Source organism: Rana temporaria, chromosome 6, assembly GCF_905171775.1.
Source record: "Rana temporaria chromosome 6, aRanTem1.1, whole genome shotgun sequence".
Lineage (NCBI taxonomy): Eukaryota > Metazoa > Chordata > Amphibia > Anura > Ranidae > Rana > Rana temporaria.
Genome location: NC_053494.1, coordinates 141,941,714 through 141,965,973, shown reverse-complemented (window position 1 = coordinate 141,965,973; position 24,260 = coordinate 141,941,714). Strand labels below are relative to the sequence as shown.

General features: G+C 39.7%; 1 protein-coding gene across 15 annotated transcripts in view; it reads left to right on the top strand.

Moving 5' to 3' along the window:
* IKZF2 (IKAROS family zinc finger 2) overlaps positions 1–23,577 on the top strand; it is a 141,084-nt gene extending 117,507 nt beyond the window's left edge. For 9 of the 15 annotated variants that reach the window (XM_040357464.1, XM_040357471.1, XM_040357469.1 and 6 more), the window contains 3 exons: positions 8,311–8,448; positions 12,056–12,199; positions 15,266–23,577. In XM_040357464.1, the coding sequence (XP_040213398.1) occupies positions 8,311–8,448; positions 12,056–12,199; positions 15,266–16,005 (1,022 nt within the window). In that variant the 3' untranslated portion in view covers positions 16,006–23,577. The remainder of the gene's footprint in view (positions 1–8,310; positions 8,449–12,055; positions 12,200–15,265) is intronic. The other 6 variants (XM_040357473.1, XM_040357470.1, XM_040357468.1 and 3 more) reach the window with 3 other exon arrangements.
* Positions 23,578–24,260: the final 683 nt, after the last annotated feature.

The window sequence follows — 24,260 nt, the reverse complement described above, 5'->3', positions numbered from 1 at the left end:
AACGCCCTTCAGACAAATGTCCTATGCTTTGTCCGCAGAAAATCTGATCGTGTGTATGAGGCTTTAAGCTCTCAGATTTTTGCAGACCAAGCTTGGATCAGTCATATAGCCTGGCAAATGTTTGGCAGTCTGCGGGCAGCCTTATGTCTTGTACACACGATCGGAATTTCTGATGGGATAAAATCTGATGGAATTTTCCATCGTAATTCTGTTCAAGCTGTTTTGCATACACACTGTTAGACCAAATTCCGACTGTCCAAAACGCGGTAACGTAAAACACTACGCCAAGTCGAGAAAAATGAAGTTCAATGCTTTTGAGCATGCGTCGACTTGATTCTGAGCATGCATGTTTTTTTCTCTGTCGGAGTTCCACACAGATGATTGGAATTTTCCATAGGATCTTTTCCATCGGAAAAAAATAAAATATGTTCTATTTCTAAACTCTGATTGAAAAAAAGTCAGATGGGGCCCACAGATGGTCGGAATATCTGATGAAAAAATTCCGTTTGACTTTTTTTATCGAAAATTCCGATCGTGTGTACAAGGCATTAGGGCTCATGCCCTACAGGCTTTTGAGCTCTTATATTTTATTTATTTTTTCCTGGAAACTCCCCTCCGTGTTAGCCAATGGGTTTATGCACACTATGGCTTTTTTCATGCGTTTTCTGGCATATGCTCCTACAGGCTGAAGAAAAAACCCCACCAAACTCTCAGTTTTGAGAGGAGCTAGTGCCGCAAAAAGCTCAAAAACGCTTAAAACCTCGCAAAAACATTTGTTCCAGCTTTTTGTTTTGTTTATACAGTGGTTAGGAAAATCCTATCTAGGAGGGTTTGTGGGAAAAAAAATGCTTGTGCTCAACGTAGCTTGAAAAAGCTCAATAAAAATGTGCACAAGGGCACAAAAAAGGAAAAGCTTATCTCATTCAAGCTGAAATAAAAAATCAAATGCCTATAAAATATTTTTTTTTTTTTTTGCTGCTGCAGAGTTCGTGAGCCCTTAGGGCTCAGGACAACAGGTTCCTTCTAATCCGAGCAATTTATGAATAATGAAAAAATAATATTCACTCAGCTATGCAGTCTTTTTAACATTACTGAATCCATATTTTAGTGTTTTTATAAGTGTCGTCTGAGAAAGGTATTCCGAATACCATTTTTCTCCGCTCCATATAAGTTAATATTCAGGAATGTATTGCACAAGACTATGACTAGTTACTATCCCAATGTTCCTTAAGAGACTAATGCAGCCGCAACCCAACGTTCCAAGGATTATGTGTAAAGAGGGAACGCTGCTCCCTGATTAGTAGCTGTTATTCTAGTCACGTCTTGTGGGGTTTCTCAATAGCCTTACAGCTTATTGGGTGCAGCACATTAGCGGATGCTTCTTGTAGTACATAAGCAGGTACTTGTAGTACATGAGCAGAGAGTTCCTGTTTATCATGCTGAAGTTGCATCTCCTGTTTGTTCAGTATAAATGTTCACGGACTACTTGTGAATAGTGGCCTAGATTCAAGAAGCAATTGCGTCTGCGTAACCATAGTTACGCAGCGCAATTGCTTACTTGCGCCGGCGTTACGAATGCTCCTAATTCAGGAACCTTGTTACGCCGACGGCAGCCTAAGATATGACTAGCATAAGGCTCTTATGCCAGTCATATCGTAGGCTGCATTCTTACGTTGGCCGCTAGGGGGCGTTCCCATTGTGGTCAGCGTATAGTATGCAAATTGCATACTAAGGCCGATTCACAACGTTACGCGAGCCCTGCGTGCGCAGTTTACGTCGTTTCCATCCGTCGGGTTTCGCGTAAGGCTGCCCCTTCTAATAGCAGAAGCAGCCAATGTTGCGTATACCCGTCGTTCCCGCGTCGCGAAGTTTAAATTTTACTTTGTTTGCGTAAGTGAATCGTGAATGGCGCTGGACGCCATTCACGTTCACTTTGAAGCAAATGACGTCCTTGCGACGTCATTTGCCGCAATGCACGTCGGGAAAGTTTCCCGACGGAGCATGCGCCCTACGCTCGGCGCGGGAACGCGCCTAATTTAAATGATTCCCGCCCCCTACGGGATCATTTAAATTGCGCGCGCTTACGCCGGGCATTTTGCCGGAGCGCCCACGCAATTTACGGAGCTACTGCTCCGTGAATCGAGGGTAGCGCAGATAATTTGCGGGGGCGCAGGGCAAAAACGGTGCCCTGTGCCTACGTAAAAACTGCGCAAATCTTATTGAATCTACCCCACTGTTTAAAATCTGAATTGGTTAGCTGTTCAGAGTAGATGCAAGAATACCTTTCTAAGATGAGATGCTAAAGTTTTCTATGAAAGCTACCCTAATGGGCCGCCTCAAAAAAACGGGTGGAGAAATTAGAAATAATTAAAAAGTGGACCAATGAGTTCCTTATTTTTAGCTGTGCATAGTCCATAGCAACTGTTGACTGGCAGGAAATGTTGGGATGTTTTCTGTGTAAAAGTTTTGATTTTTATGAAAATGATTTACTTTTTGACAGCGATCTTTTGCATTTTTGAGACATTGTTACTTTTAAGATTGTTTGTATAGTCAAATCTTTGTCAGGTTAGATAGGAAGGCTAGCCAAAGATATGTAGATGGCTCAGTGGGTATTAGTCAATAAGACTTCTGCCTGCCTTGTGGGGAATCCACTACTTGCTCCTCACATATGGAAGCTGCACATGTAGTTGAAAACACAAAGGTCTCTGTAATCTAACATTAGTTAAATGCATGCCCAGTAATCTAGATTATATCCACTTAAGGATCGGACCAATATGCTGCTACATGACCCAAGGGGTTTTTACAATTCGGCACTGCGTCGCTTTAACAGACAATTGCGCGGTCGTGCGACGTGGCTCCCAAACAAAATTGGCGTCCTTTTTTCCCCACAAATAGAGCTTTCTTTTGGTGGTATTTGATCACCTCTGCAGTTTTTATTTTTTGCGCTATAAACAAAAATAGAGCGACAATTTTGAAAAAAATTCAATATTTTTTACTTTTTGCTATAATAAATATCCCCCAAAAACATATATAAAACATGTTTTTTCCTCAGTTTAGGGCGATACGTATTCTTCTACCTATTTATGGTAAAAAAAATCGCAATAAGCGTTTATCGGTTGGTTTGCGCAAAATTTATAGCGTTTACAAAATAGGGGATAGTTTTATTGCATTTTTATTATTTATTTTTTTTACCACTAATGGCGGCGATCAGCTATTTTTTCCGTGACTGCGACATTATGGCGGACACTTCGGACAATTTTGACACATTTTTGGGACCATTGTCATTTTCACAGCAAAAAATGCATTTAAATTGCATTCTTTATTGTGAAAATGACAGTTGCAGTTTAGGAGTTAACCACAGGGGGCGCTGTAGGATTTAGTGTTCACCTAGTGTATTTACAACTGTAGGGGGGTGTGGCTGTAGGAATGAGGTCATCGATCGAGTCTCCCTATATAAGGGATCACTCGATCGATGCAGCGCCATAGTGAAGCACGGGGAAGCCGTGTTTACATACGGCTCTCCCCGTTCTTCAGCTCCGGGGAGCGATCGCGACGGAGCGGCTATAAACAAATAGCCGCGCCATCGTCCTGGATCGCTCCCCGAGGGGATCCGACCGCCGCATGTAGCGGGGGGGGAGTCCCGATTGGACCCCCGACCCACGTCTAGGCAGGCACGTACAGGTACATTGATGTGCCTGTCCGTGCCATTCTGCCGACGTATATCTACATGAGGCGGTCGGGAAGTGGATATAGTCCAGCCATCAAAAATTTCTAATATAGCAATAATTGGGGTGAAGAACAATCCATAAATGTCTCTGATCAGTAGTTGAGGGGATATGATAAGGGGAAGCACGGGACCACCCGCGACTGCTATACTCTATACGCTATAGAGTTTCGACTCTGTGTAGGGATCGATCAATATCGTTTTTTTTTGGTGCCCATAAGATACCGATACTTCAGCCACCTCTCGGGCTGATGGCCAATATTATGTGCCGAAATTCTGTACATTTAAAAAAAATATTACACTGTCCCTTTTTTACTTTATTTTTTATTTTTATTTTTTTATTATCACTGTTATTACTGTCACAAGGAATGTAAGTATCCCTATTGACAGTAATAGGCAGTGACAGGTACTCTTTATGGAGTACCCAAACCCCTCCTCTGCACTTAAAAGTATTCAAAACGTCAAGATTGGCGTTTTTCAATACTTTCTATTTTTTTTTTTAAACTGGTGCCTTTAAAATGCCAGTAATCCAGGAAGTGATCTCATGACATCGCTTTCGGGTTACTAGGCCCGAGACCCGAACGAAGCATTGGCTTTGTTCGGGTCTTCAGCCAGCCGGCGGAAGTGCCCGCTGGTTGTTTGGGCCTCCTGGTGAGACGGGAGAGCCCGGGTAAGTGGGGGAAGGTGGAGAGAGGGGGGGGGATGTCCCCTTCTGCTGCTTGTAATAACAACATTGGTTGTTATTGCAATAAAGCTGACCGTCCACTCTAAAGAATGCTACAGATGTGGTAAAATCCCTTGAAGCAATATTGGTAATATCTGGTACGATACCGATACTTAAGAAAAAGTGGACATTGGTTGCACCGATAATCGGTCAATACCTAGTTCTGTGTAACCAAGAGGAAAGAGAACAAAGGAGAAGGAAGTGGCAGCTACCAGTGTAGTATCCCAGTTAAGTTTTATTAACAATGGATTAAAAACACTCACAGGAGATAAAATGTAAATATTCTCATCTGGTACAAAGTCTGTGGTTTAGGAGGAACCCACATCCATAGACTTTGTACCAGATGACCATATTTACATTTTATCTCTTGTGAGTGTTTTTAATCTATTGTTGTTAAAACTTTTAACTGAGGTACTACACTTTGCTGGCGCTTCCTTCCCCTTTGTTCTCTTTCCTCTTAGAAATACACTGAAAACTGAGCATGTGCAGAGCTGCCAACACTGCTCTGAAAAATCACAAACTGCATTCGCGATATGATCAAAAATGGAGATGGAGAACAACAGGATTTTTCCAGAATACAGAAAACAAATCCCATCGTGACTGAGTGAATATGAACAACATGTAGTACAGCTTTATTGATGTAACACCTTTTCAATATGGGGGAACTCCTGAAAGAACGTTTTAGCACCCAGGAAACATACAAACAATTACTATTATCTACAGCTCATGGTACATCAACATGGCGGTTAGTGAGAAGAATGCTCCTTCCACTAGTGGCTTAAAACAGTGGTCATCTTCACTGTCCTCAGGGCCCACTAACAGGCCAGGTTTGCAAGATAACAGGTGAGATCATTTGCTGCTCAGTGATTGCAGTATTCTAGTCTGCATCTCCCCAAGGTAATACATACAACCTGGCCTGTTAGTGGGCCCTTAGGGCAGGGTTGATGACCACTGGCTTAAAATATTATTGGTGGTGAGAGGCAGAAATGGCTCATGGCTCAAGGATCCCATAGAAAACTCCCAAAGAGGCCAAGGTTTTGGGAAGTCCTTGTTGAGAAAAGCTGGTTTAACGTATGATTATGAATGTTTCTTGAAGTAAGAGCATTAATTGGTATCTGTTAGTAAGTACAACAGAACTTACGTCAGCCTATTAAAGGTCATATTTTCTAGCATGACACCTTACAGCTCTTTTACCTAGTGAAAATAAGAAAAAACATATTTGAGCAATATCCCTGAGGGATTTAAACCCAACGGAGAGGAAAAAATCCTGCCTGAGAGGGAGTGTTTGTCCAGCAGCATTCCAGAAGTTAGCTGGAGATTCCACACCCTCAGTCAGACTGCTGATTACACCGATTGTTCCTGTAACCTGGCCTATGACTGAGACTTGTGAGAACACAAAACCACTGCAGAACATAACAACCAACTCCGAGTAATCACCGCACTGACCTGACAATGTAATCTCCCTATACATGCTGGCAAAAAAAAAAAAGAAGCTTACTATGCTTCTTTTTAAAGTTACATTGTTTTGACTGGTCCATACACAAAGGAAAAACTATCAGACCCTTGGATGGTGATTCCTTCACCTGACATTCATTGCATTTTAACATCTAACAATCTTAATAGAATAGTAGGTTGGAGCCCAACTTTAGGCCTATAGGATTCCTTTAATTTTATTTCCCTGTTATTATCAAAGTGATTAGAGCATCAGGGGAAAGAAATCCTGTTTCCTGCCTCCAGTTCTATACACTGTGAAATTACTGCTGGACTGCACTGGAGGGGCCAGATTCACGTACCTGGCCGTATCTTTGTGTGGGCGTAGCGTATCCTATTTACGCTACGCCTCCGCAACTTGGACAGGCAAGTGCAGTATTCACAAAGCACTTGCTCCGTAAGTTGCGGCGGCGTAGCGTAAATTGGCCGGCGTAAGCCCGCCTAATTCAAAATAGGCTGGTAGGGGGCGTGTTGTATGTAAATGAATCGTGACCCCATGTAAATGACGCGCCTAACGAACGACGCATGCGCGCGCATGCTCAGTATCACGTCGAATTTACTCCATAAGATACGCCAGGCCCAATGCCTGTGACGTAAACGTAACCTACGCACAGCCCCATTCACGTACGACTTACGTAAACGACAAAAAAAGATACGCTTGCCGACGTCCATACTTTGCATTGGCTGCGCCTCATATAGCAGGGGTAACTTTACGCCGGACGTAAGCCTAACGTAAAAGGCGTAGCGGGCGCAAGTACGTTCGTGAATCGGTGTATCTACCTAATTTACATATTCGACGCGTAAATCTACGTAAGCGCCCCTTGCGACCAGCGTAATAATGCACCCAAGATACAACGGCATAGGAGACTTACGCCGCTCGTATATCTTGCCCAAATCTATGCGTAACTGATTCAGAAGAATCAGGCGCATAGATACGCATAGATACGCCGGCTCACATTCGGACTTACGACGGTGTACGTGGAGATACGCCATCGTAAGTCCGCTGTGAATCTGGCCCGAGGTGCTTGAATTGTGTGGGAATCTCAGTCTGTACCCATTATTTGCATTGAATAGCTGCTGAGTAAATTGGGCTCAGTAAAATATTTTGTGTTCATTTGTGTTATGTAACCAGTCTTCTAATATATACCACTTCTAAAATGCCCTAAGAAAATAACAGTGTCCTAATGCGGATATTCTGTCCTGTTTTATGCTATGTTACCCTCAAAGCAAACTTGTCCCTAACAACATCCCAACTTTTAACAACTAAACTTAAAAAATCCAAACTAGATACCGCTCAGTGCCCACTAGTGCTAGTAACTTTCTATTCTGGTTCCTCAGGAACCTTGAAAAAAGAGGATACCTGCAATTTTTTAATTTTCAGTTTGAGACACCCAACATCGAGGAGCACACTGCAGCACATCTCACAATGCACCCTTGATTGGTGATGACCCACATTGCATTGTGGAATCGTTCTCATTGTCAGCTTTTCCTTTCAATTGAACATTTGAATACCACAAACATAGTTTTAATGGTTTCCAGAGCACCCTGAAGAAGAATTTTTTTTTTTAAGGATGAATTACCCCACAGTGCAGAGTACTTGCAAAGTTGACAGCAAAAGCTCAGATAAATCCTTATCTATTAGCCACTTAGCCCATGCTTTTGCCACCTCCCTAGCCACCTTTTCTGTGTTTAATTTGGAGACTAGAAAACTGAGGGCGGGGGTGGCTACAGAGGGAGTTTTAGGCCTGATTCACACCTATGCAGATTGCAGTTTGTGCATATTCCAGGTGCATTTTGCGGTTTTCAGTACACATTTTTTTGATCCATTGAAATCTATGGAACCAGAAACCAGAAAATAATTCCCTGGCCCTTTCCATAAAATGCACAGATGTGAACTACATCCATAGGAAACCATGATAAATAGACAGTAGTTTGTTACTGAAAACTCACTAAAAAAATGCATAGGTGTGAACCAGGTCTTGGGGATGAATTGCTCCACAGTACCTGCATTTGCATAGGTCAACGGGGGCTTCTTTTAACATTCATTTACTGCTTGTTAAATAAGTTTAATAAAGAATCAGTGTTACGTTTTGAATAGTTATTTTACAAAGTTCAATAAGCCATATCAAACAATTACATTTCAGTTCATTAAAGTTATGTTAATAAAAGATGAGTTGTGGGTGGTTGATGTAGGTTACTGCAGTATTAATGTTGCTTTAATAAATAAGCCTAGCTAGAAATTATGATATCCACCAAACAACTTGTGCAAACATTGTGCTGATTTTTATGCATTGAGATAATTTTCCAAAATGGTAAGTTGAGTACCCCTTTCGGCAAGAGTATATTAACCTGGCATCTTTCATCTTTGCAGTAGGCAAACCTCATAAATGCAACTACTGCGGCCGGAGCTACAAGCAGCGAAGCTCCCTTGAAGAACATAAAGAGCGTTGTCACAACTATTTGCAAAATGCAGGACTGGAGAGTAGCCAGAGCATGGGACCTCACAGTGGTAAGTACACTTCAGTGTTATCTCTTAAATTTGAGAGTTGGTTCACACATAGAATTTGTTTTTTATTATTCTGTGCTAGTAGACCATTGGTTGATTTTCCATGCTGGTTTTTATGTATTTTTGTATATTTATATGTTTTTGTTGTATGCTCTGCCATTTTTTTTGCCTGTTTATTTTAATTCATAGTCTTATCTAACTCTAGAGTAATGTTCATAGGTGTTTGTAAATGTTTCTATGTTGCATTGTCTGCTGATTTTGTTGTGCTGAAGGAAGATATCACTTAATTGAAAAGTACAGAGCATCCTGCTACACAGCTGTACATGGCATACCTTAACAGTAACCAAATACAGCGGTGAGCTCCAGTACCAACAATATGATTCACCCCCCATGACACTTTACACGCAAATTCTCTGCATTAGTAACCACTCTAGTTTCGTTTACCCAACTTCGAATTGTGCACTGACCCCCAGTACACATAATCCCCAATACCCGACTGGGCACTAATCAACATACACCACCATGAGACTGGGCACTGACCTACAATATATGCTATTACTAAACTGGGCATTGACACACAACATACACTATCACCAGACTAGATACTGACCCAAAACGTACACCATCGCAAGACTGGGAACTGACCTACAAAATATGTGATTACCAGACTGGGCATTGACGCACAACATACACCATTGCCAGACTGGAAACTGACCCAAAACATACACTATCGCTAGGCTGGGCACTGACCCAAAACATACACTATCGCCAGACTGGGCACTGACTCACAAGACACACTAGACTGGGGACTGACCCACAACATACACCATCACCAAACTTGGCACTGACCAATGTAATACACCATCACACTGGGCACTGACCCTCACCAAACTTGCCACTGACCCTCAGCATACACTATTGCTAGAATAGATACCCACAACATACACAGTTACAAGACTTGGCACTGACCCTCAACATACACAGTCACTAAACTGGGCACTGACCTAACAGAAAGCATCACCAGCACACCACTATACAGTAAACATAATTTGCCAGCATTGACTACACTGTGTTCAGGCAAATGAGACCACTAATAGGATACATTCTCCCCTTTTGCACCCCTAACTCCACATTACACAGCTACATGTGAGAAGCAGCTTACCCTGAGGAATGAATGTGTGGGCAAAGCTAATCAGTTGCCGACAGGGATGTAATGTTCAATCTTGATACTGGTCTTGAATAGCCACAATTACTACTTAAAGGCCTATGTACAAGTGCCCTGCTCAATATTTCTTAATGTAGCCATTTAATTTAAAAAATGCTTGTATGCATAATGTCTAGTGGTGTTGTCTACATCCAGTCAGTATTTTCGAAATCACATTTGCCTTTTTTTTGGTGGGTACAATTTCTTGGGAAACCCCCTTCTGCTGCACACTAATTTTGTTATTTTTTTTTTTGGTTAAAAAAATTGGTCATCATTTAGTAAAAATTGTTCTGATGTATAGTGTTGTGTTTCATGTGACAGCTGCACAGATAGGTGTTTTTTTCCCCTTATCTTTACCTACCAGAGAGTAGGGAGAAAGCAGAAACATTCTTAGCAAAGTTTAAGGGAGAAGAAGTTAATGTCTACAGATATAAAGCCGCTCTACCTGATCTAACCATATGTGGTAAGATCAACCAGTAATGTCTCCAAACAATCCCAAATATAGCAGACCTTTGCTTGCCTATCATTCTTGGGGGAAGCATCAGTCAGATTGCAATTTTGTAGCCGATCATGAATGACTTCCTCCTCTATGTTCTGGCAAAGCTTGGGGGTGGCTTAAAATAGTTCTCCTGGCTTTTACTATAGAGACATAACCATGCATGTTTGGCTAATCTGACCATGCATGTGTATACAAATATATATTTTATACAATCATCTGTGGTCTGCAGATAGCTTTGGTCAGTGTTGAAGTAAAACGTATTAACAGTGGTGGAACTTCCATAAACATAAGTATAAGGATTGTTTGAAAAAATAAGTGTTTTTTTTTTTGCCCATAACAGACAGACTCCTTCTTTCTTCCCCTTTATTGCACTACACCAGTTGCTAGAATTTAGATTTTTTTTTTTTTTTCGGCAGCTTTTGTAATAGTTGTAAGTGACACTAGAGGACCAGCAAGCACACTAAGGGAGCAACTTAAAACCCATACAAATGTATATAATAGTACACAACTGTCACAAAAAAAGACGTTGTTTAACCCTAAAAAATGTTTGCTGAACATTCTAGACCATTTTAGATGGAGGCTCAAAGAGCACCTGCGAGGGTATAAAATGGGAGTTGCCATTGCTCACTTGTTTTTTTAAAGAAGCAATCTCTGGGGCTGCCATCCTGGTACTGACTTGCCTGCCGGGGAAATGTAGTGATTACTGTAGCGACTAAAGCCACTTGCAGTAATCACATGCTAAAAAATTTGACATGCTGGTTGTACCCGAGTCAATCAATGGATCGACTTGGGTACAATTATACTGCCCATAGATGGATCGAATCTTGACCAAGTCCCTGCTGAACCGGTTAAGATTTGATCCATCTATGGCTGGCTTAAAGGCTTTGTAAAGTCTCAAGCATTCTATGCATTAAGGTGAAAAACCTTCTGTACTGCAGCTGCCCCCCAGAGCCCCCCCTTTTTTTTTACCTGAACCCAATCGTTCCAGTGATGAGCATGAGCCCAGTGGCACCAGGCACTGTCTCTGTCCTCATCGGATAGATTGATAGCAGCAGGAGCCATTGGCTCCCGCTGCTGTCAATCAAATCCAGTGACACAAAAGCGGGGGCGGGGCCGAGTCCTGTCTGTGTCAATGGACGCATCAGCAGGACTTGTGAGCACGCCCGTACGGGTGCCCCCCATGGAAAGCAGTTCTCCGTGGGGGCACCCGATGAAGAGGAGGAGCGCCGCCAAGGCACCCTAGAAGAGGAGGATCAGGGCTGCTCTGTGCAAAACTCTTGTACAGAGCAGGTAAGTATAACATGTTTGTCACTTTTAAGATAGCCTAAGAAACTTATCAGATGACTAGATTTCTGTCAGGAGCAACATGTATTTTTTTGCTATTATTGAACAGATTTAACAAAAAAAATGCCATGGTGTATTTAAAGGGGACCAAATAAAACTAGTTCATTGTTAGGGTGTACATACACTTGGAAAAAACAAGTTATCAATGGGAGCTTTATATCTATCCTCACTGGTCCACTTTAAAAGCCTAATGACAGATAGGATTAATGTACAGGAAGTCAGCCTTATACAACCTTCATTTTAAATATAATTTTAAGATAAAGTTTACTATATTTATCAATCCATTTTAGCAAAAACGTACTTGTAATCTTTAGTTAGCAAGATTTCAAAGGGTTATGTTGATTTACAGTGACACATTTGGCTTTCAAAGTAATATTAACTCCTAAACCTATGCAGAGTTCTAATAGCTGGTAGAACCTGGAGAAGTTATAGGAGTGGTTTATAGGTGTCATCAAAGTCCTGAGGGTCTTAGTTTAGAATAGCTTTAAGTAAAATCAACTGTGTCTTGCTTGGTTTCCTCATGCCAGCAAGTGATTCTGATGTGGACTTTTGGTTCTGTATAGCATCTCCAATGGATGAGTGTAAGAATCCAGAGATCCTGATGGAGAACAACATGTCTTTGATATCCTTTGAAAGACCAGCTGTCATAGAGAGAATTGCCAGCAACATGGGGAAGCGTAAGAGCTCCACCCCACAGAAGTTTGTGGGTAAGCATCTACTTTCTTTTCCTTAGAACTCCATGCATAAAACTCTCATAACAGCTTGACCAATCACTATTTATTTCAGCATTCTTTTTGAAACAAACCTGCTTCCCAAACAATCCTATTTTGACAGAACAGATGTTTTTTGGTTTGAAAAAAATATAGGTGGAGCATAAAGAGGCTTGGCTTCTCCTATATGCTTCAAATGCGCTGGAATTTTGGTGTATTGGTGGGATAAGGCTTAAAATGTACTGGATTTAAATTCTAAAACATTGAGAGGTGTAAATTGGCCATATATCATTAAGATCATAGACAATGTATCTGAAAGGTTTATGTCTTGATGAAGGCATAGCTAACCTCATCTTGGCCCTGATGCATTATGTAATCAAGGGACCCCCACAGCATTTTATGCATGATTAACTTACCCAACACACTAATGTTGCACACACTTTGACAAACGGATAAGTTTGCATGAAAGTAAAGTGATTTGCATACACATTGAATTGCCTTGAATGATACAGGTATATATAGGGTGGGGGTGCATTCCAGAATCACGGGTTGAGTTGAGCCCAACCTTCTGAGCTCTTGGCCCAGTAGCAATTTGTTTGTTTGCCTTGGATGGCCGTTTTTCCTTAAAAGTTCATTATAAAGAAAATACTGTGACTTTGTGAAAAGGAAAATTCTCCCTCCAATGAATACAAATATAATAGTTCAACCTTAGTTTAGCAGAATGCCAGACTTGTGTAAAGCTAGAGGAATGGATGGAGGTTTTGCATATAGAAACCAGCAAGAAGTGTTTTTGGTTTTCTAACCTTTAAAAAAATTGATTTCAGGAATCTGACTGGATGCTGTAGGCAACACCTCCTTTTCTTCACAATGCATGCATGATGTCCAACTTTTTTTTTTGCAATTCTATTTTAACACACTTGAAAAAATGTATATGGAGACTGACTTCTGGTGATTGTCCTCCCTCTCACATTCTCAATGCTACTCTGCACTGGATTACGAGAGGCAGATATCAAGTCATATACAGACGCCTACAATAATTGCATTCAAATATAAATTATTGCATTATTTTATAATTGTACATCCATTGCATTAATTTGCCTTTTTATATCTCAGCTTTAAATCTGTTTCCTAAATGGGGTTAAAAGCAAACTAATTAAATTAGTTCTGTTCAGTTAAGTTAAAACATTTTTGTGTAACTCAAGTGAGTCCACTTTGGAGGTAGCATTACAGTACATTTCCCCCTAACAGTTATATAATATGAATATTCGGTGCAGGTAAACCACTATTTCCTATGAGAGGAAATAACATCCATCTTACACACGTTCCTAAATGTGAAAGAAGCAGACAGGTTTTCAGCAACATAGCACGGGAAAGTCCCTGTGTGCATACTGAAATGGTGTATGTGCTTGCATATTTCATACACATTTTACACACAATCACTTTAAAGTGTCTAGCTCACACCAGTAAATATCACTGCATATTTGTGATATTCTGGTAAATTTCTCCGTCTACAGGATCCATAGCACATTCTAAGTAAGGATGCCCCCTGCTTATACTTGGTTGGAAGGCAGCATATATACCTTCCAGCATTTTGAAATACCTAATTAGGACACACCATCGTGCCAATTACACTTAAAACCCGCCTTAGGCATTAAAGGGCGATGTTACTTTCACACTGCTGAAAGGGGCTATTAAACATTGCTGGTACCCCCTTTCACAGAAAATCTGGGGCAGATTGGGCATGGTAATATCATGTTATGAATTGCCCAAGACATGAGGCAGATTGAACATGATCTTGTCATGCGTATGAATCACAGAAGATCTGTGATAGATTGCCCATTGAGCTGTCATGTCTTTGAATTGCCCCAGACCTGGGGCCAAATGGGCATGATCCTGTCATGTTCATGAATTGCCCAAGATCAAGGGCATGATCGTGTCATGTTTTTGAACCAGAATGAGATCTAGGGCAGTTTGAGCTTGATCCCATCACCTCTATGAACACCTTAACTTTGGTCAGTTTCAGCTATTTTTTTTTCCATAAAGAGATGGTAATATTTACCTGTGCACCATTCTTGCATCATGTTCTTTATGACGTCATTTGTGTAAAAAATAAATCCCGTTATTGTACAGGTTTGTGTAAGGAATATTTAGGAATAACAAAATCAAGTTCACTTATCCTTTAGAAGACAAGTCAAAGCATATCTCCCATGATTCTCAGTAGACTGCCCATCCTTAACATTGTGCCTAACCTATAATTATTAAACTGCATTTTCCAGATGGCTGCTAGGACTCTGCAAGTCTGGGTTTTTCTACTAGATTGTCAGGCAGTTCTGTTTTGGAAATATAAAGTAGTGTGCTGTCAACCTAAAAAAAATATGAAAGGTTTAGTCCATCAATAGCTAGGGGAAGAACAAATCACAGTAGAAGCTCACTTGGCTCTAGATTCTGCATTGAGATCAATCAGCTGAAGTCCTTAAGCCACCCCCTCTACAGCCACATCTATTAGATTTAGCTTAAAGTAAACCTTTTATAAATTAGTATTTACTATGTAAATTTTTTTATATTTTTTTTGCAAAAAACATAGATTTAGGCAGCTAAAATTATTTGGATCCACCTTCTCTTGATTCCAGATCTGCCGTATTTGTACTATGTGATGGGGCTGCATCACTGATCTACACAGAGACTTGAGAGTCAGGGCACTGCATAAACATTAAACAGAAAGTGAATATTGGCATCTGCATCATTTATCTTTAGATTTACTGATCTTTCTTATTTTTTTTTCTTTAGATTTACTGATCAAGCATTGTTTTTTTAGGTTTAACCAAACTGCATCACAAAAGCATATAAAGTGATGTTATATGGAACATAAGGATTTATTAAGAGAATGTAACATCTTCAACAGGATGCAAGGGACAAAATGTATTAAAGAATAGAAACTTAAAAAAAACATATTGCAGTATTATGCATACGGAGGATAATGTCTGGAGTCCTAATTTCTTTGCTCTGTATTGTAGGTTGTTTTATGTTTTACCTGTTTAATTCGATATCCTTGCTCATTTTCAGTGTTGTTGTCTGCAGGTGAGAAGCTTATCAAATATGGTTATCCAGATTTGCACTATGACATAAATCTGGCCTATGAAAAGGAAGCAGAATTAATGCAGTCTCAAATGATGGACCAGGCCATTAGCAACGCCATCACCTACTTGGGAGCAGATGCACTGAGACCCCTAATACATCATTCCACTGGCGCCATGGCCGAGGTCCCTCCTGTTATTGGGCCAGTTTACCCTCAGGTCTACCATCCAAGCAGGGTAGAGCGGCCAATCAGCAGGGAAACATCAGACAGCAATGACAATAACATTGATGGCCCACTCTCCCTCATCAGACCAAAGAGTCACCTCCAGGAGAGAGAGGCTTCACCCAGCAACAGCTGTCTGGACACCACTGATTCAGAAAGCAGTCACGATGATCGACCATTATACCAAGGGAATCATGCCTTAAACTCCAAGAGAAAGCAGAGCCCAGAGTATTCCAAGGAAGAAGGTAAAGCTCTAGATGCCACAAAGGCCACATTGAGCTCTTCCAAAGATGTCTATCGAGTTTTCAATGGTGAAGGAGAGCAGATCAAAGCCTTCAAATGTGAGCACTGTCGTGTGCTTTTCCTGGATCATGTCATGTATACTATCCACATGGGCTGTCATGGATATCGGGACCCACTAGAATGTAATATTTGTGGTCACAGGAGTCATGACCGCTATGAATTCTCTTCACACATTGTCCGGGGGGAGCACCCTTTCCAATAGTTTGCAAGTGGAGCAGTCCCACTGTGAAGTGGACCTGCACATGAAGAATACTGCACTTACTCATCAAATTTCCTTTTGACTTTACATAAAACCATAATGTTTGATGCATTTTTCAGTTTACAGACATTGCATCAGGACACATTTGTATCCATTATACTTTTAAGACAAGAACGTACCACAGTTGTTGGTATTGCCAGAGTTTGCTGTAAATGGTCTCTGAAGTAGATATGTGCTTTAGTATCCATCAGACTTGTCTCCAGTAAAATTAATCTGTAACTTAAATGTACTATGGCTAGTTTACAGCTTTGACTGGTGATTTGGAGGATGAAAAGCTACCCTTTAAGTTATAACTCCCCTGTTTAAATTATTGGAAGCCTTTTCACAATGTAGCCCTAATTAAGCAGTTATGCTTTTTTCACTTGGCGGTGTTTTGAGGTGAATCAGTGATATATTCAGCTCAATGGCCTTTGACCTATTAGCCTGTTACATCATTTCTATACGCTGTGTGTAATAGGTTATCAGAGGAATCCATCTACGTAAAATTGTTAATTAATTTTAGAATAGCCTATTGTATTGTAGGTTTTGTTCTTGTTTAGGTTCATTCCATAAATAAGCAAAAAGAACAATGATAATATGCAAAATGAAGTTGGCAACCAAGGAGACCTCTTATTAACAAAGTCCAAGTCCAGCCAGTGAAAGATGGTTTATAATTAACCTAGACTACTGCATTTTGTACATTTCTTACTTCTTTATTGAATGAATGCTGTTATGTGTCAAAGCAGTGTGGTTTACACTATAATCATGTATTTGTAGATATAAAATATCTATGAGTGTTCATGGAAGTGGGAAAAACCTGTTTAGTGACACAGGGCATGTTCATTAACTTTGTATATAGGAAAGTTACTTGCATAAATGGTTGCCAGTAGGCACAGTGGACTCTTTATTTGGCTGTGAATGGTCACATGCACTTTAACTTAGCTTTTGCCATAGTAGTTAAAATGCTGAGAACTTGGAACAATGTCCACAGCTCTCATAGATGGAACCATAGGAGGTACAGTGCCTATTTGCGGATAGCATCCACAGATTGGTATTAGAAATAAAGTAGCAAAGGGACACTTTATCCATTCTTGTTTTTTTGTTGCTGTCTGTGCAGATTTCCCCTCCCCATTTTTTTGTCCTATTGACCACACACAGACGGAGAGGAAAGCTCACCAAGAGGAACATATACAACAGATACAACCCAACCTATGGTCCTAACCTTCCTCACTCTGTCCAGGGCTAGAAAAAAAAAGCTTTATCAGGAGTTAATAGAAATTAACTAATTTCTAATTCGCTAATAGAAAATGTTGCCTCACAGCTGATTGAACAAACCACATGTTTCTTTAAAACAGAACGTTCTGGAAATAGATGTGTATGCAAGTTGTCCTTTGAAATATACCTCATAATGCCTTTAATGCATTACATGTACAGTGCATATTAATGGTAGGGGGTCCCAGTTCTGTTGATCAGAAGCCTGTGGTTTTCAGCTAGCATGTGTCAGTATGTATCTTATTGTTGATTCTTGATAAATGAAAAACTGCTGTATTTCTTATGGGGGGAAAAAAAATTGTTGGCCTTTGGATATAGATCAATATATGCTGGACTGCTAGGCAGAACAAACTGCCTAGAGTAAGTTATCCCAGTGACAAAGCAGCTTAAACACGCAAAGCCCCTGTAAATCCAACTACTCCTGTGTACCAGAAAACACCTGTGTAATGTACTTATCTGCTCTTTCTAGATGGCATTATCAGTCATTTATGTATGCTGGTATACCCATCAGCAGTCTTGTCCACTATGACCAGATGTGTTTTTACTATTTAAAGAACAAAAATATCTGTGGCCTACTATTTTTTTTTTTTTTTATAAATTGCTCCAGATATTACATCTGCCATGATGTGATAAATGGAAGGTGCTATATATACCTGATCCCAGTGAATATATGGAACTATGACTTGGCCATTGGTTATGATTGATTTGCATGGGTCATTTTAGATTACGTAAAGTGTATGTATAGCTTAAACTTTTTTTTTATTTATTTTTTAATAGCATAGAAAATGGTCAAAAACTTCTGTCTGTATCTGGCTGCAGAGCTTTCCCTTCACGTCCCATTCTGGAGATGCAACAGATAATCTCCACAAGGAAATCTCCACAAATAAGTGTAATTCTTTTCTTAGACGTTTTGTTCCATTTAGAAGATTTAGCATCACCTCTTGCTCTGGTGAAAACTGTACAATGTTTAATTTCTGCTCACCTTCTCTGACATGGTTCCCAGGAAAAACAGAATCTCCACAGTTAGAACACAGGTCGCAAAAAAAAAAAAACCTTGACAGAGGGACTAACTACTCTCCAAAGGAGAATATATCACTTACCCATTTAGGACAGGGTAGCAGCTTCTATGGATAGGAAACCCCCACCCATGCACCGATGCTCATCCTTCCCTGCTCTCCCCCACTGCTGAAATGTTTTGTCAGAGCCTTTATAATTGCCCAGTACTTCCAGGTATGTGAGAGCTTGTGACTTTTCCTTTTTCCAGGATGTATTGCTAGGGCCTGAGGAGCCCATCACTGGACCCACACCCTAACACAAAAAGAGCATAGACTGCCACTGAACTTGCATGAGGATTAGACTCCGCAATCTACATTCAAACACTGTGGAAGAGGAGAACTGGGAATCATATATCAATGAGCGTTTCGGATCCCTATCACAAGAACATCTCACTTTGCCCTGAATGACCAGTGTGACAGGTCCTCTTAAATTTCACGTTAAGCCTCATCCACACAGGATTTTTAAACACGCCAGCGCTGCTGCCATGAAAAAAGCAACGCTAAAATTGCGCTCTAAGGCAAGTTTTTTGAATAGCGTTTATGCACGTTTTTGCAGTTAAAACACTCCCTATAATATAAAAATGCCAAACACGGCTAAAAGCTTGTTACACCGTTTAGACACATTTTGGGGATCTTTGTTAGTTTTTACAGCTTAACAGTCTCTGCTCCTGGATGCACAGGCTGTTTTTTTTTCTACTGTCCCTAAACTCTTTTATGCCTCCAAACGCATGGACACATAGGCTAACATGGAGGGGCGTTTAGAGGCAGTAAAAAAAAAAGTCAGACACCCCTAGCAGCAGCTTTAAAAATGTCCTGTGTGCATGAGTCCTAACTTAGCCCTGTCGTAAATTAATCTGGTATTTGTACATTAAATTATTAAAAAGGAGGTCCATAAATTGCAGATCATACAGTACTTCTTTGTGGCTGACGTACAGTACAGGGGGACTGATAAGTAAACCGATTGGAGTGTTTGGGACCAGGATCCTTTAGTTCTGTGGGTCATAGGCACTGAATTGAGGAATGTTTATAACCTACACTTGCATCCCTCCAATCCAGTCAATCTGCACTTTCCAGACTTCTGTATTATGCAGAATAAAATTATGATCTCTCTTGGTTAGTTGATATACTGGGCCCCTGGGGGAAAGAGAAAATAGTCATGTAGAGAAAACGTATAGCAATGAGATCAAATCTCTACAAATTTATTCCCACATAAGCACCTTTATTCCCCTAAAGGGGTTCCCTCCATTTTTAGTTATTGAGATATGACTTGGATCTTATGAAATCCTCTTGATGTGTCTTCAAAACACATTGGATTCTCTTTATATATGCACGTTTTTTTGTGCAGAAAAGCATAACCAAAATACAAAAATCAGTTTTTGTTACATCTACTGTGATTTAAAGGGAAATCACTGGGTTTACATTCCAATTGCTATTATATTATACAAAGATTATTTAGCACAGTGAAGAGGAAATCTGTTCAGCGCCTAAAAGGTTTAGATTGGGCGGCCATTACTGACCTCCTGAAGATGCTATTTTTCTGGCTTTATTTTCTGAGTCACTGACCTGCAAAAATTAAGCAAGTAGGGAAAGCAGAGATCAGTCAGAGGTTCCACTTGCATAGTTGTCCTGGGTCAATAAATGGGACCATATGGACGCGCAGGCTTGCTAGCATAACCGACATTCAACTAGACTTTTCTGGGGTTTTTTCAAAGTGAAAGTGCTCTTTCTTGATCATACTGTGCATAGGTTGTCAGTCAACCGTATACCATATGGCTTCCATTGTTTCCTTTTGAAATAATTGGCCTTTTAAATATGACTACCTCCAAAATATATTATGGTTAAATAGGTAAATTGTACCTTTGCCCAGCTGAAGAGTACTTTTCCTTCCAGCCAAAAAAGACCTGTGAAACAGGTCTGAGCTTCCCCCTGACAAATGTATTCATACTGCAGTTGAGTGAATTATTATTTTTTTTCTTCTAATTGGTGATTTCTTAAAACAGGTAGCTTAGAAAGTTAACAAGGAGCCATGAAAGGCAATCACACCACCGTTATAAGGAAAGGGTTTCCTATCAGGTTTTAATGGAAAGACATGTAAAAGATTTTTAAAGCTATTTATTGGATGTTCATGGTCCCTGTACTGAAAAGGTGAATTTTAATTGGACATACACCAAACGGTATCCATAATCGTTACTGTGCTTAATGTCATTCCTAACAGGAATGCTCATGTTTTCTCAGAGGCAGGTCCTCTTGTGAAATGTATTAGTTTTAGGTCATTCAGGCTATACCTGCAGATTCTAGACATTGGCGTGTATTAAATTAATTTTAATCTGAGTAAAAAATATAGTACTTATAAATATATTTGTGAAATTTGATAACTTTTATTTAATACAACAAATAGGAATGTGCAAACTGCAGTAGCCCATAGCAATCACATTTCATTTTACTCTAATCGGCATAGCGGGATATGAATTCTGATTAGTTGCTATAGGTTAGTGCCTTTTTTAAATAAGCCAAAATGTTTTAAAACTTGACATTTCTGCTCCCCGAATATTGAAAACGTAAATAACCCCAAAATTCTTCAGCGTTATTAAAAGATAAGTGATAACGCCTAATTGCCAATCCTTATTCATGATCAATGATTTAGTTTGATGAAGAAGTGTGAAGCTTTTAGGGTACTCTGTGTATTTCTACTGTAGACACTGTGAGACCTAATAATGAAACATATTCTTATTTTCTGTTTTACACATCACTTTCAATGGTACTTTGTAATTTTTGTTATTTCATATAGTAACTGGAACATTCAGATTTCATGTAAGCTCAAACAGTAAAGATACATGTTGTGGTACTAGTCAGCGGACAGATGAGAAGTTTCTCTTGTGTGTCTGTTACTTTTCTAAAATGTTTTTTCCCCAACGTTTCTGCACTTTTTGTTTTTTGCATTTTTAAGTCAGCGGTTTTCTGATCCCTTTCATTACTTGAACTGTGTTGGCTGTGGGGAATGCACTTCGTCTGGACTTGAGTCACTAAACCCCAAATTTACCTCCAGCGACACTCCAGTGTTTCAGAAGAGGATACTCCATCTTGTCCCTTTTGCTATGCACTTAACTGGTGTCCAACAGCACTGGCATAAACCTCTGCACAATGTAACAAAGCAAAGGACTTTGTATATCTTTTCTAATGCTGTGATCAATGGTACAACTCCAAGTCATCTTGCTGTGATGCCATTGTTATAGCCACAATTTCAAGTAACATTTCCAAATATGTTGTGTATTATTTATATATGCACACACTTCAGTTGCCTTTATTTTTTGTACATGACTTCTTACAGCTTTTACTTATGTTTCTTTATCTTGTGTGGTCTTCATGACCAACTGATTCATTGCTAAAGACCATTTAAAGTTGAACTGGCAAGTGGTTTCTTGAAATACATATATTTTAACTATTTACTTGATAAAGAATATCTGATATTGCTCATCCATACTTGTGATATATGCACCTTGTCTAGTCAATAATATCTTCATGATTTTAGTGTTGCTAAGTCGGCTCCCTTATCAAGGGACATAGGTGATGATAATTTTAATTTCCACTGAAGAGGCTCAAGCTGTAAAGGTGAAATAGGAACCTAAGTTGTCAGACTAGAAGCTGTATTGTTCATTTAGAAGCTGTGTGTCACCCATATGGTTCTGCATTGTGGAAAATGTGTGTAAAAACTGGCTATGCAGAATTGGTTTGCCTGGAGTGTCACTTTAAAGAGTCTCTGCTACTCTACCCATTCTCTAATTTCTCTTAAAGGCCAAGCCCGGATCTACTTATATTCATCTTCACCACCATCCCACATTGCTTCATCTGTGTCATGAAAAACACCTGGTGGGTATGGGGGATGCAGTCTTTTGGCATGAGCGGACATTCTCTAGGTTTAAACCCTATCAAGGGAAGGAGCGTGGGACATAGTCAACCCTGTGTAAGCTCTTACATCATCCAAAAGGGAGCTAACCTAGGGTTTGACTCCTGACTCAGATGTTGGACAGCGTGGTAGAGGAGAAGGTGACTATACTTGGGTTGAGGGGGGCTTTTAATAGACTGACACTCTATATTGGAAAAAAGATGAAGTCTCTTTAACTGTATTTTCATCCAGGATTTGTGCATTTATTGTCAAAGCATTTGGTAAAAGCTGTGGAAGAAAATGTATAATTTAATAAGGTAAGATGTTATGTTTATGTCTGTTCAGTGCTGAACAAATAAAGATTTTACTACCCAGTTCTAATGCAGTGTTAATGTGACAGTACACCCTTTTGGTACACATGCATTACAGACAGCCATTTTGAAAAAAAGGCTTGCCACTTTGTTTACTAGAACCGGTTATCTGCACCTAAACAAATGGGCTTATATCTTCAAAGTACTGATAAGTTCAAGTCACACAATTGCTGCCTCAGCAAAGTTATCACTTCAGGAAAATTGAACGCTTTAAAGTTCATCCCACAAAATGGCTGGTGTTGCTGTGCAAACAGGAGCATTTTGGATCCTGCACTGCTCAAATGGGTTCAATGTGGCATAAAATAGCAAATAGGAGGTCTTTCCCGGTAGCCCCCCATGATAGCGAAGGGTTTGATGGAGATATCAGAACAGGTTGCTTGAAGATGGTCTACAAATGATCATACTAGCCTTCTGCTTAAGCACCTGATTGGTCATTACTTGTACAGGCTGTTTACATATTTTTGTAATGAAATGTAGTTTTGTATTTAACTAAGAAAAGGACTGGAAAATGAAAACAAATTGTGTAGATGATCGGACAAGTTGGAATTATTATGGTACATAATCTTTGTAATGCATTAACTAGATAATCCGGTAATGATTTCATTGTATTAACTGTATAATTGCCTTCATGTTTTCTTTGGTTTGCAATTCTGGTTGTACATTTTTTTGTTTGTTTGTTTTAAAATGTATATCTTTGTATGGAAAAAAACTGGAAGCTTTTAATTCATATATTTAGGAAAAACATTTTAAAACTGTAAAGTTGTAAAAGTTCTTAAACGGTAATTTTTTGTGGGAATAATATGCTTTAAATATTAATATGTACTTAAGTATATGGTCACATTCCAGCAGTTGATTTGGGGAATTTTTGGGCCTGTGTTTTTTATTTTTTTATTTTTATTGTTATATAACTGCCACTTAAAATGGGAACACTATAATAAAATCAGTTTAAAATAAATTGGAACCCGTGGGTTAGAATTGTATTTCCCAGATGCGGGCCAAAATGGTTGTCTAGCTGGATGTTTTTCTGACTTCCAGATGTAGCACAGGTGTATTAATTCATAACGGTTTCACATTACATTTTACAAGTCTCGATATCTCTGTTTTGATTGTTAAAGATTAATTGCTCCACAATGCCTGCAGCTACAGAGGTCTGTTTTTAAAGTGGCCATAAAGTCAAAAGTTTTTCTTTACCTTTGTGCAATCTATGCACCAAGGTAAAAAAAACAACTTTCAGTAGCTGTTCCTCCTGTTTTACTGCAAGGGTAGTTGATGCTTGGAATGAACTACCAGCAGCGGTAGCGAGACAGTAAATGGCTTCAAACATACTTGGGACAAACTGATCTATAGTCCAACAATAAAGTTGACGAAAAAAAACAAAAGGGGGGGGGGGGGGAATTGGCAGACTCGATGGACTACTTAGTCTTTTTCTGCCATCGCTTTTCTATGTTTCTAGGTAGATGTAACTTTTTTATTATAGTAAAATTATAATTGAAACCCCCATACATGCTATTAGATTTTCTGAAGATTGTTGTCTTCAGATTTACCAAAACCATATAATACGAGGTCAAACCTTAAGAGTTTCCATTTGTATACAATCAGGCAGGCCCTTGCACTGCATGGTTTTGGTAAAATCTGAAG